This window comes from Haemorhous mexicanus, chromosome 1 (genome assembly GCF_027477595.1).
Source record: "Haemorhous mexicanus isolate bHaeMex1 chromosome 1, bHaeMex1.pri, whole genome shotgun sequence".
NCBI lineage: Eukaryota > Metazoa > Chordata > Aves > Passeriformes > Fringillidae > Haemorhous > Haemorhous mexicanus.
The window spans coordinates 46,661,544-46,677,418 of record NC_082341.1 but is presented as its reverse complement, the minus strand read 5'-3'; the positions used below and the strand labels follow the sequence as shown (position 1 = coordinate 46,677,418).

Below are 15,875 nucleotides of genomic sequence, written 5' to 3'. Positions count from 1 at the left end.
AATAGAAGCATATAAATATATCCTATATACACAAACAGTACAACACAGACGTCTTGTAAGCAGGGATTAGTAGCAGGACACTGTTATAGAAACAGCACATATTTTCCCTTGGGAAACTTAAACCCCTACAAATATAGTCCATTCAAGACCACAGAGAAACAATGTGCTGCTTATGCTCATTTCCTTTCCTTCTTGCTGAGGCTGACATTTTACAAACCAGGCTTCTGTACATTTCACATTCTGTTTAAAAACTACAAAGTCCTTGGATCAGCATCCTTTTGTCCATTAAAAAAAAAATAAATCTAAATGCGGTCCTCTCCACCTTTATATTGTTATATTTCCCTTACTTCATTAAACCGGACAACATTAAGTTATTTTCACTCTTCACTGCAGGAGCATAATTGATGGAGTAGTTTTAGTAGAAAAACACAAGAGATTCATCTTAAACTAGTTTAATTTAAGCAGTTCCATGACAACAGCTGGAGACAGCTTCTGGGAAATGCAGATGCAAACTCAGACTGGAAGATAAGATTCAGTGACACCAATGAGTTGCAGCTGCTGCAGACTACTACATCTAGCAACATTGTTTTAGATCAGACTCAGACTGAGCTCTAGGATAAGCAGCCATCCACTTACTTTATGGCAAACTGCAACTGGACATTAGGTGGCAACTGAATTTTTCACCACTCAACTCACATTTTCTTATTTGTCATTTTAATGGTGATTCCTGTTCAGGCCAGCTGCCCTTTCCCCTCCCATACACTACCTGTGATTGCCAGCTGAGTAACAAAGTAGGTCATTCGAGATTTCCGCTTCCTCCTCCAGGTAGAGAAGAGCACGATGGCATTTCCAGCAATTGTGACAATAAAGAGAATCCAAAGAGTCACCAGCTGCTCTGTCTGCAATGGAAGGAAGGGAAAAAAACATACTGATGGGTGGATGGACAGTCACTTATCCTCAGAAAAATGAGATGAGAATGGAAAACAGGGGTGAAATTTGAGTTTTGCCAATTGATTTCAACTATTTATTTTAAAAGACATTCTTGGTGTTTTTCAGAAAATACTTAATATGCATCACTGCTGGTGATGTTCATTTCAGTTTGGTTTGCAGTGGCTGTATATTACTTCTCTCTTCACAAAACCACTAGCAGTGTCTGTATTCTGCACTTAGTGCTAAAACGAGAGTCAGCTCTCAGTTTTCTTGTGCTGCTCCAGCAAGCTGTGAAATAACCAGCTGCCTCACTTCATAAGGAATGTTGATAGATGGGCTCCTTTGGAGAAATGGAGGAAATAAATACTTCTCTCTTCCCCAACTTCAGTGAGCCTGGGTCATTCACAAGCCGTAATGAAATTCAGACATCCACTCCATGATCTAGATGTGCACCAAGACTGAAAAAGAAGCATGACCCACTAAAGAAAAGTGTACTTGTGTAGCGACTGAAACGTGATGACAAAACGTCCCCTAGTGGTGTGTGTACAAAGAAAACAAAGTAAGAAAGCTGTTCATGCTCTCAAAGGATCAGGATGCTCTGGCTGCAGGATCAACACCGTATGTGTGTCCACGTTTGCTTGTTTGGTGAGTGCACACCCAATCTTTACATCCTAGCAACTGTTTCAAGTTTTGCTAATGCAGTCGTTTGGGATCTTTCCATTCAAGACAGCAAACCCACAACAGGGGAGTTAGGGGAAGATGGAGAAGGCAGGGAAGGGCTGCAGCTGAGGAGGGGTGCCCGGTGCTGGCCCTACAGACGTGGCTTCAGCAGGCTGGGGGAAGGATGCTGTCAGTAAGACCCCAGCTACATGACTAGGCTGATAGTAGAGCAGAAGCCAGGGAGAACACTCATTAAAAGCATTTGTAAGCCACTATGGTGAGTAGAAACCAGAGCTCCTTCTGCTTTGAAAGAAAATAGCTCACTGTGAGCGTGGAGAGGGAAGGTGAAATGAAAGGAATGGAGCAGCGACTTGGAGTTCCTGTTTTATAATTAGCCTTAGTCCCTTTTCAGCACTTAGCCCCACTCCTGGCCAGCAGCCATTGTCCCTCCTTGTCCCTCCCATCGCCCTCCCTGAGCAGCCTCTCCTGGGAACCAGCCTCAGCTTTGCTCCAGGTAGGGAGCCACACTACCTTGTGGATCACAGGGTCATGCAGGGAAAGCAAGACCTGATGAGGAGCAATTTGATGTTGCACTTTGTGCCTGAGCCCAAGATTAGTTTAAGCAAACAATGAAGGCTGTGTAGAGAGGATTTAACTTTTCCCAGCATGATGATTTTCACCAACATAATGTACCATTCATGTCATCTCACCTAACTTTAAAGTTCTAAAGAGACACAACTATTCTAAATTGTCTTAGTATTGTCTAGGTAATAGCAGTGTCTCAGAGATGAGTCACCACTCATCTCACCTACCTTGGGATGGGTTGTCTCCACTGAATATAGAGTGACCTAGATGAGATAACCTGTGTGGGCTAGATACTTAGCGTTTAGATTAAAAAAAAAAAAAAAAAAAACCAACATATTTTTGGGGTATCTGCAAATCTCTGGAATTTCTTGGAGACAAATTTCCTTAAAAACGTGTGGTAGGGATATGGTGGAAACTATTTTTATGGGGATGCTTTTCTTAGTACAGGAATTGGAAGGAAATGTCTTTTTGGAAGATAATAAAATCATAAAAGATAAGATTTCACATCAGTTTTGTCCTTGAAATTAATGATTTCTCCTCAGGGTTTGTTTTGGTTTTTCCATTTCAGAAAACATATTTCTCACATGAAGAAAACTAAGGGACTAGACTTGTTCCAATTTTCTTTGGTATAAAATCAGAAGAGCATTTTCTTAAAAGGAAATATATTCCTGTATTATACTGATATAGATAGGGACAGAAGAAGGATCTGACACTCAAACCTTCTTATGATTCCCACAGAAGAAATAGCTATGGAGCATCAGAGACTGTTAGAAGGATAAGAGCACAGCACAAATGGTCAGATTAAATCCCTTCTGCAAATTTAAAAGCAATGCCTAAGAATTAAGCAATGTTAGACTCCAGACATTGAACCAGACTGCAAAGATAACTTAAAAATGCAAACACTGAAAATAGAGGCAAGTCTGGAAGAGCCGTAGGCAAAGAAATAAAGCCAAAATTTCTATTAATCTATTTGTGGAAGCTGCCATTCTGACAAAAAGGAAAAAGATCTCATTCCTGAGGATTAAGGAGCCATAACAATAGGCAACTTAAATCACTGCAGCCTCTCTCAGTCTCTGTTAACTTGCAGAATGAAAACTTCCATGGTTATTAATGGGATGCCCACTGTGATAAAGGCCTTTGCAGAGGCTAGGACTGGAATTCAAAATTATCTTCATGAATTGGAAACATGTTCTGGGAAAAAAGCAACATGCTGTCCAACAAGGAGAAGTGCAGGACTGCAGTGTAGTCAGTGCAATCACACTTGGTCGGACCAGCCTTCCAAACATCAACCCTCACACGCAGCACACGTGCAAAGTGCCCAGAATATCATGGCATTGCCCTACCATGAGAGCAACAGCCACCACCACTTTGGGATCAACACCAGGCTCATGTGCCTCTGCTCTGATCTTTCCACTGGGCCATACCCACTCCTGGGTGCTTCAAGAGAGACACACAAACGAGTTGACATAAGGCAAAATGACTGAATGAATCAAGCTGCTAAACCCAGGAAAAGCCATCTGCAGGAAAAGATGAACACAAAAAGAGGACACAAAAAGACTATGTAAAAAAGTTAAAGAGTCTAAAAAAATCTCTTTGTTAGATCCACTGTGGACTGGACAAAAAAATCAAAACTACAGTACAGAATTCAGGATGAAAATTTAAAAATAAAAAGAAGGCTTTAAAATATATCATAGATAGAGGGACTGATTGAGCCAGTGAAGCCATCTGTGAAGTCCTTAAAAATAGTTATTAGATTAGAGAGATAGCTGATGGATCTTTGAATGTCACTCCAGCTGAATTTTCTTTAGTTTTATTTATCATCTTCAGATTGTTTAGACATAGAAGTGTTAAGTTTCATGTCTTGTTCATTCATCAAACAAAAATCCTTTCTTAATAACAGTCCTGGACAAGTTAATTTACAAAACATACCTCAATAATATGTTGTGCAGACATCAGAAGCATTCTGATAAAAAGGAAGATAATAATATCTCCCAAACCTCTTTTGACGAGGGCTTCTTTTGAAATGGGCATTGATAATTACACTAGATGAGAGTGCTATGAGAGACTAGTGTCATACAGCAGTTATTTCAGGTTAGAAAAGCTAGAGATGCTGTTGACATTATTAAGGTCACCAACAAATGAAAGTCAAGAGGACTTCCTTGGTTTGACTCGAGCCATTGCACATGCTCTGTTCCACCAGGCTGCTGTGTTTGGAGCATGGAAGTGCTCAACATCCAGAGACCATATTTGGGTTTTGCTATGTTGCTCCAAGATCAAAACCAGGTTTAGTCAATGAAGAAAATGCCTCTTCATGGGTGAAATGTAAGCCAGAAAACCTGTCTGAAGATTGTGTGTACTTTCATTTGGCTATAAAAAGGCTTGTCATTTTCTTTCTCTAATAAAATTTCTGAATCCAGAGGCTGGAATAAGTCTAACAAGAGGTGTATTCTGCTTTATATTTGAGGCAGAGATCACCCCTGCAAACCCCTTCAATCAAGACCATAGTTAAATCCTTTTGGAGATGTTGGGTGGCATTTTGGTACCACAGTGCCATCCCTCTTTCCAGTTCTCTCCAGCCAACTTCCTAGCTCTGTCTTCCCTCAGGATTTGTATCCCTCTTTCTGGGGAGCACCAGCTGTGACTGCGGAATGGGGATATCCCTGACAGCCCATTCCAGTGGAGGTGCTGTTCCTCATGTCTTGAGGTGCAAAAGCCTTTGTCTGATATTAGAGAAGTTGCCTAATAGAAAGAGAGGTTCAACTAGCAATGGACAAAGATCATTTATGCTTGAACAGGGGCCCAATCTAAAACAGTTTAGCTCTAGCTGCTGAGGCTGTTGGGGAAACAACCTGGAAAAAAATAGATTTCAGGTGAGAAATTAGCAAAGACAAAAAGAGAGGGAGAGATACTCCATGTTTGAGTGGCTGACTGGCCTCTAATATAGGGACAGCAGACCTGTGGTAACATCTTGATCCTTCTGACCTGGTGTCTTTCTGCACCATCTTCTTGGTCTCCTGGGTGAAGAAGCATGATCCCTCATATCACAAGCCAGTAGCAGCTTAAGTCTCTGAACAGCTTTTTCTTGACAGTTGATAAACTCTGGGAATACACAAATGATCTTGCCTTTGGTATATTTTAAAAATTATGGGGTTAGTGTGGCAGCAATTGAGATTGTAAGAGAGCTGTAATCATGAAGCAAGCCAAGCAATTTTGCAAGAGTGCTCTTAACACATAAGAAGAATATATAAATCCCCTTGTTAAATTGGGTAACTGTCATGCTTTTGGTCAAGTTCACCACTAGTAGATTGCATTGCACTTTCTTGAAGGAGAGAAAAAAAGAGAAAAATCTTTTCTCATTCTCTAAAATAATCACATTAATTGCAGACTATGTAGAAAAATTGAGCAGTCTAGCAATTTTTTTTATCCTACTGTAGAAGATCTGGAATCTTGAACATTGAAAACTGAAAATGTTCAGGACGGATTCGCTATTTTAACATCTCCCATTTAGGATGGAAACTTAAAACCCTTAAAAAAAAAAAAACAAAAAAACAAAAAAACCCCAAACAATGATAAAAAAAAAAAAAAAACAAACCTAAAACCCTCCAAAACCGGGCAGAATTAATTTTCTAGAGGCAGACAGGTGCCATGCAGTTTGACTGATTTCTGTCAGGGATTTTTAATCAGCTTATCTCTAAGGCAAATTGCACTTTGGACTGCAACACTGAAGGGAATAAAAGAAATACATCCATTAACCCAATTAGGGAGTTTTAAAGGCACTGGCTAAACCTCTGATATAATTCACTGGATTTTTAAATAAGTAAATAAAGCAAAAATAATAAAATACCTCTTTTCCATATGCCAGATTCCTACACAGCAGAAATCCTAGAGGAGCCTTCTGATGTCGAAGTGCTGCCTACAAGTATTTGGCAGGAGGGTGCAGAGAAGATGGAGCCAGATTCTCCTCAGATTTGCACCATGAAAGGGCAAGAGTCCACAAACAAGGGTTGCAACATGAGACACCTTGGTATGGCACTACGAGGAAAGTTTCTTCATGAGGGTGGTCAAGCACCAGGATGGGAACCCAGTAAGGTTGTGAGATTTTCATCCCTAGAGATATTCAGAATTTAAATAGACACTGCCTTGAAAAATCTGGCATAATTTGGATTTGCTTTCAAGTGGTTCATTCAGGCTACCTCCAGAAGTCCTTCTCTAATTCAATTATTATGCACACACACAAGTATGCATAATACCTATTTTCTTAACAGATATTCTTAAAACTAGAAGATACTTGAACAGACATAATCAGATTAGTGCTTTGAACAGGTTGCATATTATTTATTGTATCAACGAAACATGAACAGCTCAGATCTTTCTGGGAATCTTTACGTAAATTAAAATTTGCTCTGCAAGTAAAGAGTATGGCTGTAAAGGCTACTGGCATGGAAATGGCCAAAATATAATTATCTTAAGAAGAAGGACTTTAAGAGTCCTTTTTCATATATTTACTTGAAGTCCTGAGATGAAGAATTTCTGCCAGGTGTTATCAGCTTAAACTTTGGGCTTCCAGAAATGAAGTGTGATGCCACTGAAGGGGTCATTACTATGGTTATGCTTACCACCTACAAAAAAAAAGGTTCTTTAATACACACAAAAAAAATTCCAAGCTTGGTTAAAATTCCAAGGAAACATCCATATTTTTTCCTGTGCTGAAACTTTCTACACAAGTTGGGTTGTGAAAAAACCCCACAACATAAAAGCAATCTGCTTGAAGAAAAGCTGTAGCTGCATTGTGTATACTTTAATTGTAGACAACAGTTCTAACTGTCAAGAAGGAAAAATAGTAGGGGGCAGCAAATATGTTACAAGAAGAGGCACAACAAACAGGATACTTGGGCTAGAACTAAGCTTCACACATCAAATGCTAATGACCTGAATGTGAAGATTCAGATGACTAATTCAAGTCATCTCCTAATGCTGAAGAAAAGAAAAGCTGGGGGAAAAAGGCTGAAAACATCTTGATTCATTTGCTGATAGGCTTTGTCTTAATAAGAAAGAAACATAAAACTGGAAGGTCACTGGAATCTTCAGCCTTAGCTGTCACAAGCAGCAGGAAGTTGTACTGTCCACCCCTGTAATACAAATATGTTTCGAAAGAAGGTTCTCCATCCAGCAAGGCAAAACTGAGAAGATGTTTCTACTCAGATTTCACACAAGATATTCCTGAAAATTTTGGGAAAACAATTTGATTGACACTTAAAAACCCAGAGAAAACTCATGTGAAGGTAAGAAAGACTGGGAGAAAAGAAAGTTCAAAGCTAAGTTTTATATTTTTTCATTGAAAGTGCTTCCATTATGATTGAATTTGAGAGAAACACATTTCAGCAGGCAACAAGCCCTCTAGGAATTTTTGGGGATTTTTTAATTAGTGTGGCCTGGAATGGAGCCTGATTCAAAGTGCATAAACACCAGTTCAGCCTCAGGTTTGACTCTGGGACTGCTGCTTTCTCATTTAAATGCGACTGGTTGTGCTTGATAGGCCTCCTATCCCCTGTGCAGAGGCTGCCTTCTAACTGATTACTTGGGTTATCCTCCCAGCCCAAGGTTATGGAACATTCTGGCAAAGCTGGGATGCATTCCCGCATGAAACCTTCACCAATACATCAAATATGCTGGCTACAGTCATTTCCCAAGGAGTCCTTATCGCTGGAAAAAGCACACAGCTGGAAGGGACACAAGTTGATTTTTTCTGTTTTGTTGAACTTGAGAAGCAGTTTTGTATGAGTTTGTGTCGATATGGTATTCCACTCATATGATATGTTTATGTGTTACACAGAGGAGAGATGTACAATATTTTCTTCCTTTTTGACTTAGGGAAACAGACAAGCTGAGAAATTCACTAAATTCACTAAATTCACTAAATTCACTGTTCACTAAATCCGGACAGTTCCTCATGGAAAGGGGCAATTTTGTTATGAAGATAACTTTCTCATCTGTTTGAAATCTAGTAATTGTTTGGGGGTTTTTTGTGAACCTCTGTTTTTTTTAAACCTAGGTTTTAGGTTTTAAAACCTATTTCTTAGCTCTGACTTCATCACCATGGATGAGCAGGGTCCCTTCAGTGCACACAATCTATTGCATGATCATTGCAATGATCTTTCCAACCTCAGCAGCTGAACAAGCCTTCACTCTGTCCCAAAATTCTCTATAGGTGTAGTGGTGACAGTCAGTAACAAATGTGATTAATTCAATTCAGTTCTATCACCAAATAGTTCTTATTTGCCATTCTGTTGTGATTTGGTACAAGACAGATAATAAATGCGGGCAGTACTACTCAGTTATTGCTGGATGTTTTACCCATTGCACTCTAGGAAAATTCCACAGAATTAGACAGATATTCCTGATTTAAATGTCATCAGCAAACATTAATTCTTAATGGTGTACCTGTCTTTTTTTTGTAGAATATTTTCAATGCAGAAAGATAATATTAGACCACTCAAAGGTCTATTCATAATCTTATGATTTTTGAGAGCCCTATTTAAAACTCCAAAGTGTTGTTTTTTCTTAATCACTTAAAATTATTATGTATGCCTAATCGGTAAAATTTAAATATCTCAAAAAAATGTAAAAAAATTTTATACTTTCTAGGCACATTTATGTAGGAGATGCAGACAGGTGCAAACACACTTGTGCCTGTGTGGAGCACAGGGCCAATAGTATGAGGTTTGCTAGCCCAAATCAGCTGGCTCAGAGCTGCTCCCTGTTGGGCTGTCATACTGCCAGGCCTTTCTATGCTGTGTTTAAGCCACTAGATGAGGCCAGCCTGGCCAACAGCACTGCAGCAGCAGTCTCCCAAGGAGATCATTCTCATCTCAGGAATAGCAACAGTCATTACAGCATATTGCAGACGCTGTGTTCAGGAGTCTCTGACACCTTATTTGTGTAAACTTAATCCTCCTCCTTTCCCCCACTGAAAGATTGCAAAGTTACCTCTGAATTATTTGATATGTCTATTTTCTAAAATGTGTGATTGCATTTGCAGAGATTACTCCAGAAATTTGACAGCACCCATTATTATTTTCCTATTATGTATTCAATGATGGGATGCTCTGTGATATTTGCTTGAAAATCAGAATGAGCAATAGCATAAGCAAATACTTTTCAGGAGATAAAGCGACTCCTACATTTGGATGAAAGGATAGGGACATTAGACTGTGACTTCAGCAGTCTCTGAGAACACCTGGAGCCAAATCCATATAACTGGACAGTCCCACAAAACCTCTCGGCATGTCGGTCTCCTCAGCTCTTTGCTGGTGATGGTAAAAACCCCAAGCCTTGTAAAGAGCATTAGCTCCAGGAATAAGCAGTCCATGTTCTTGGAGTTGTGCTTGCTTGTGCTAGGTTGTCCTGTCCTGTTTAATATCTCAGCTACATGGGCTGAAACATGCAGGTTCAGGGAATGCTGCAATGTTGGGGGAGTACAGTCAAATTAATATGTTTAAAATAATTTGTGATGGTTTTTATCAGCACACAGTTCCTCCTGAACGCTGTAACAACTCAGTGCCACTGCTGTGCTATTGCTGCATGGCAGAGGGACCAGGGGTCATGGGGGAGAGGCAGGGGTGTGTCAACATTTGCGCCAGTGATTGGGGCTCCCACTTGGCAGGGGGGACAGTGGGGTTCCCAACAACCTTGGATGTAATCAACAAAACCTTTGTGTCCTGCTGTACAGGTGGAGACAGCAGGAAACAAAAAGTACTACTTGATGGATTCCCAGCTCTGCTGAGAGGTAGGAAATGACGGTGGGGACACAGTCCTGCTGAGAAAACTCACAGTTGCTGCTTTTTTCTCTTTTTGAGCACTCCAACCTTTACTTTCCTGCATAAAAGCAGGGCATCTTCTTTCTCAGCAGAGCTCTTAAAACAGAGATGATACCTACCCAATCTTTCTGAGGACAAGCACATGCTCCGACCATTGTGAAAACTTCTGGGCTGTTTAGTATCTGGCAGGAGGAGATGCTTCCTCCAGTTTTGACAAAGCCTCCCAAACCTTGTACAAAATCAGGCCAAACCTATTCTGAGATTCCACCTTTTTTCCAGGCAGGTTTCTGGCTTGTACCCTGTTAGAGTTAAGAAGGTCCTAAAGTAGAGGAAGGCTACAGGTATTTAGATGATTTCTGCTCTTTCTGGACTACTGTATTTGGCAGGTGCTATTGATATTTAGAGCCCTTTTAAACATGGATTGAGCACATATGAAGGAGATTGTAAAGGATTGTAATGAACTTTCCCATGGCTTGGGAGCTTGGAGCTGTAATTAATACCAATTTGCACATCTGTTCTGAATTAGGTGCTGAAACAGCCAGCAGAATTCCTTGTAGTTTAAGTCAGTAACCTACCTGGATACCCCATAGAAAGGCACCCAAGAAGAAAGATGATCTGGGTTTTCAGGGACAATTTGCCATAGCACAGCAGCGAGACCTAGATAGCAGTGGGAATGGGGCAGTGCCTTTGCCATGAAAAGCACCAGCTCATCTTTCATGCTGAGTGATGCATGGATACACCCAGCCCTGCCCCAAAAGCTGCCATTCTGTATGCCAAGAGTCAGTTTAGTTAGCCCACATGGCCCCAAATTAGATTTTGTTAGCAAAGCTTTGATGAGCAGCTGGCCCTTCTGTAGTAATGACTACCAGAAAAAAAAACTGAATTCCTCTAAGTGGAGGAAATGTTCCATTTTTGAGATAAAATAAACCAGTAAAATTCCCCTCAACCTTGCCCCCAAAAAGACAAGAAAAACCTGAACTGGCAAAAGATTCTCTAATCTGAAACTGTTCAAGTTTCTGTTTAGGCTTAACAACAGGGTTTAGTTGTTAAGCAGAGGAACAGACAGAAGTGCAAATTTTTGTGGAAGAGAAGCATTCACAGCTCAGCTGTTCTGGCACTGAAACACTCTAATGCACATTATTTTACTTTTGTCATGTTGCCACAACAGTATAACACAGACACTACCTGGGGTGGGTACTGGCCATCTTTTTGCAGTTCAGGAGGAAAAGAAGACACCAGCACATGCTCATGTAGTTTGAGCAGCATGTGAGATACCCTGGCAGCTGTCATTGGATAAAATCATTAAAAAGTCATCAACACAGTTACGGGGTGTCACTCCCTAGTCTCCTTTTATCAGTTTAGATCATGTTTTCCTATGACTGCTTTGCTAAGGTAGGTTACACCTGCATTTTCCAAGCAGAAATAGCTTGTGGGCTCTGTCTGCACATAGGCTCTGGGCTCAACCTGTGTAGTGACCGCTCACCCACCCTGCCTTCACAGCCAGCCACAGGCCGCAGTGTGTTTGAAAATCCTAACCCTATTTGTAAGACACATTTTGAACACTGAACTCTGTTTTTCAAATTCATTCAGACTGTTCCAAACTGAAACCTAAATTGTTTTAGCTGCTTAACTACAGCATTGTAAAGAGGAAGACGATGCTGCTTGGCTTGCTGAAGTGGGCAAGGACACAGCCACAATGTGGGCAGAACTGGGGGAGGACAGCTAGCAGAGTCAACAGGTATCAGCAGCACCTTCCACATGTGGGTTTTACAGAGTGCTGAAATTGCTGGCAGGAAGCCCTGTCTTCCCTGCACTGTAGTCATCAGAGCAGGTGCTTTCTCCTTCCTTTCCTACAGCTGCACCAGCTGTCACTCGTCTCTAGAGTCAAAATATTTCCATGCCTATCAACAGCCAGTAATTGATGTGAAATCAGTGAGTCTCCTTGCAAAGTTCATGCTGCATGTGCCAGAGCCAGGCATCCGGCAGAGACTCAAGAGCAAGTCTAATGAGAAGCCCTCAGCTACAGAGTCATTTCCTTTAGCTATGGATGAGCATGCATGACTATCCTTGGTTCCCTAATTATTGTAATTTACTCAATCTCTCCTATTAACGAGCATTTTTCTGCCTGGGGACTTTCTAATCATGGAATTAATTGTCACTTTTACCATTATAAAATACTGCTCCCATGACATTGTTCAGATTTACAGCCTAACTGAGAAAAGAAGACAGGAGATAAATAGAAAGTTGTTAAAATATTTTTTCTCATCTCTTGTGATTTTTTTCTAGAGCATTTTAGGAGTCTAACATGGAGAGGGAAAAAAAAGGAATAAAAAATAATTTTCACCCTTGAAATCCTAGGTAGGAAGTTTTACCTTAGCAATTATAAGCAGCATATTAAAAGAGACCCTCACTAATTAAGACTGGCACTATGGATCATCTCTTTCTTAATCAGGGCTGGGAACCTGCTGTAATTCCACCAATTCCACTAGGATTGTGTCAGAACACTACCAATCTCACAGATAAAAGAATTGATGCTGAATATATCCCCTTTTACCTCACATGTTGTTAAGTAATATAAATGCCTGGATCTTTCCAGCTGAAATTGATCTCTTTGGTGCTGAGGTCCAGAAGGGCAGTCCTAACTAGACTTTTTAATGACTTGAACTTGTACAACATACCATAAAAATAAAGAGACACATGGCATTCAGAACAAAATTAAGTAGTAGGAACAGGCATAGAAATCTGAAGGAAATATGAACTTCAGAACTTCTCCAATCTTTTTCCTACATTTACATATTGCTAGGGTGAAATTTTGGAGATGACTGAATATACTTCCCATTCAATTCAACAGCATTCACTACTGAATGACTCATCTGATGCGTTCTTAACAATAGATTTCAATAGACACTGCAACCCCCACTCAACTCGCCAACAAACAAACAAACAAAAAACCAAACAAATTAGAACCTGTCCCTCATGATTAAAAAAACCCCAAACAACAAAAACCCTGTCTCACTTGTGTACAATGTTTGTTACAGCTAGAAAATTGAAAAGAAATCCCTTATGTCAAGATGATGCATCGAAGAAATTACATTAAAAATGTGTTAAAATAATGCAAGCTTTTGACTAAAGATGCATGTATAATTACAATACCTCTACAGAAAACCAGTACTGTCCTCACTTGGAAGGGGATAGTTAGCTAAGCATGTAAATCTGAAGTCCAATTTCTACAAGTATTTTGCTTTTCAGTAAATGCCTTGCACATGCTGTCAGCTGTTTTTTGCAGGGAAAAAAAACCCTACCAATATCTGGGGAAAAATGTTAAAGAATCTTAGTTGCCTCCCCACATGCTGAAAATGTTCCAAAGCTGCAAGCATTTGAGAAAAGTAATGCACCCCTTAAAGTACCTTAAAGGAATAGTAAAAGGATCCCCACTCCTCTTCTGCCACCACTTCTGTGAAAGTCACCGTTTCAGTGAAAGTGACAAGGGTAAGATCCAGACAGCCGGTGCCTCCCTGGGAGCTGCTGCTGGCTTCTGTGGAGTTGACCTCCATCACTGGATTTTGCTGAAGTTGTCTAGGTGCTGGTTTTAGTAAGAGTTAATGCAGCCAGGCTTCTCCTGTAAAAACGCAGCACAAAACCAGCTTCTCACTGGCTACCAGAGGTGTCGGGCTTCAGTGCAGCTGAGTGACAGAAAAAAAAAAAAAAGAAAAAACAAAGCCAAGCTGCCATTCCTTTGAGCTTTCTTTTGGTACAACTCTGACAGCAGCCATCCACATGCTCTTCCCAACAGCAACAGCCAGTAACCAAGTCAGCACACATGGACCCAGCCATGTGCTTTGTCGACTCTGGATTACCTTGCACCCCAAGCTGTTAGCTCTGGGGTCAGGCACACCTGTAAAAGCATGGAGCTCCTCCCTGCACCAAGCCCAAGAGCCTGGGTATTCCACTCAGCAGCATTGCTTACTTACCTTAGCTGAGCTCAGTATGATGTTGATTACCTTCAGTCTTATGGTACATCCATAAACAAACACCAACACGCTCTCCCATATTAACAAAGCCCTATTAAGTTTGTAGGCTTAAGGGACCTGTCAATATCTACCTGACTTCATAAACAGACCTCTTCCTCACCTCTGCAAAGAGCTGGAGCGTGCTGCACACCCGGGAAGGCAGTGCTTTCTTCACCATACAGAAAACCTGTCTGGAAAGGCACAGCTCCTAAATACTTAGAGGCTCAAGACTCTTCAGAATGAGGTAATCAATTATCTCTCTATTCACAGATTTTCTGGGCACCGATCCCACACACCCTCTGTTTATTCAGATGTTTTTGCTCATCTACAGTGGCATCAGGCTAGCTGTACACCAAGGTGACAGATGAGAGTGCACTCACCTTCCCTGGCCAGAGCTCAAAGTCACTTGTAAATACAGCACTTGTTCAGCTTTGTGAGGATGCTCTGCCTCAGTGACGGTGCAATCCTAAGCAGAACTTGATGTGTTTCACACTCAAACCCCACCAAGTCAATCTCTCCTTACCTGCTCATGGCAAAGCCCCATGTTTATGAAGGTACAGATGGCCATGGGTGAGCTCAGGAGTCTTTAAACTCCTCTCTCTTGCTAGCACAGCACACCCTTTCTCCAGGTGCTGGAGCAGGGATCTCCACAACATGCCCACATCATCCATGTCCCTCATCTTCTTGGGTCTGTGCCTATCCCTGCCTACATGAGCAGCAAGAGAGGGGGTCACTAAAGGGCCCTCCAGCTCCCAGACCCTGTAATAATAGGGGAAATTTAGGGAAATTCAGGTCCAAATTTTACTCTAAACCCTCCCAAGTTAGGACATGCCTGGATCCAGGGCTTTGGACCAAGCTGTTCTAGAGACTGCAGAAACCTCTGAGTGTCTGAGCAATAATGAGACTCTCCAGAAGATGCTGGAGTCATCAGAGTCATTCAGCAGAGTCATTTAGAGGAGGGAATCAGTCCAGGCCAATACAGATAATCACAGTACCAGTCACAAGGTGATAAACTGTGACTAATACGCACCAGTGATCAATAGTTAACAGTGACAAATGATTCATGGGTTGGAAACAGGAAACAGATAAAAAATAAATATTATAAAGAAAAAAGATAAAAGGAAATATTATAGAAGCACAACATTTTTGCTGAAAACCACTGGGGAAATGCTCATATATATATTATATAAAAGAGAGGGGAAATATTTTTGCTTTTTTTTCTGACTGTACAGATTGACTTTGAAACTCTGCTAAGAAGTATTTAGGTAGCATCTAAGCTTCTTGAAAATATTTTACCACTTTTTTACCCCTCTTCTTCCTTCTTCTAATATTTCTTTTTTATATTTACAGAATTCTCTTAGCTAGAGTTAAAATTTATTACACTGAACTTTTGGGTTTGGTGGGTTTTTTGCACTTTCCTTCCCACAGAGCTGTTAAGCTCAAGCATATTACAGGCACTAAGAGGCTTCTCAGAATCTATCCCCACACGCCAGCTCTCAGGGCTAACCTAGAGTGACTTGTTCTTGTGGCTTTGCCAGCTACTTTCTCTAAGTAGTGCTTATGGTGCTGCAAAAGGTTATACCATGCCCTGCTCCAGCACTCTCCAGTCTACAGAGGGCTAATTCAGATTTTCCATCACTATTAGCTTTTCTGCCCATGAGTATTTCTCAGTTACTGTCACTGTCATGTTTTGTTTAGGGCTGGTTTTGTCAAAATGCTGTTTAGTCACAGACTTTGAGGCCGTGGGCTGTCTGTGGTACCACATCTAGAATTAAGTTAATTCTCTAGAATAAAATACTTTGGTTTTAAACCACTACAAGTCGTTAACAACTCTTTGAAATTTGGTGTTCAGACTTTTTTCCCCACACCACTC

At 40.8% G+C, this 15,875-nt stretch overlaps 1 protein-coding gene across 1 annotated transcript in view; it reads right to left on the bottom strand.

Annotated features, from left to right (window-relative positions):
* Positions 1–13,546, bottom strand: part of NPSR1 (neuropeptide S receptor 1) — a 57,159-nt gene extending 43,613 nt beyond the window's left edge. The window contains exons 1-2 of the mRNA XM_059865962.1: positions 13,400–13,546; positions 767–899 (exon numbers count right to left, since the gene is read on the bottom strand). Of these exons, the coding sequence (XP_059721945.1) occupies positions 767–899; positions 13,400–13,546 (280 nt within the window). The remainder of the gene's footprint in view (positions 1–766; positions 900–13,399) is intronic.
* Positions 13,547–15,875: the final 2,329 nt, after the last annotated feature.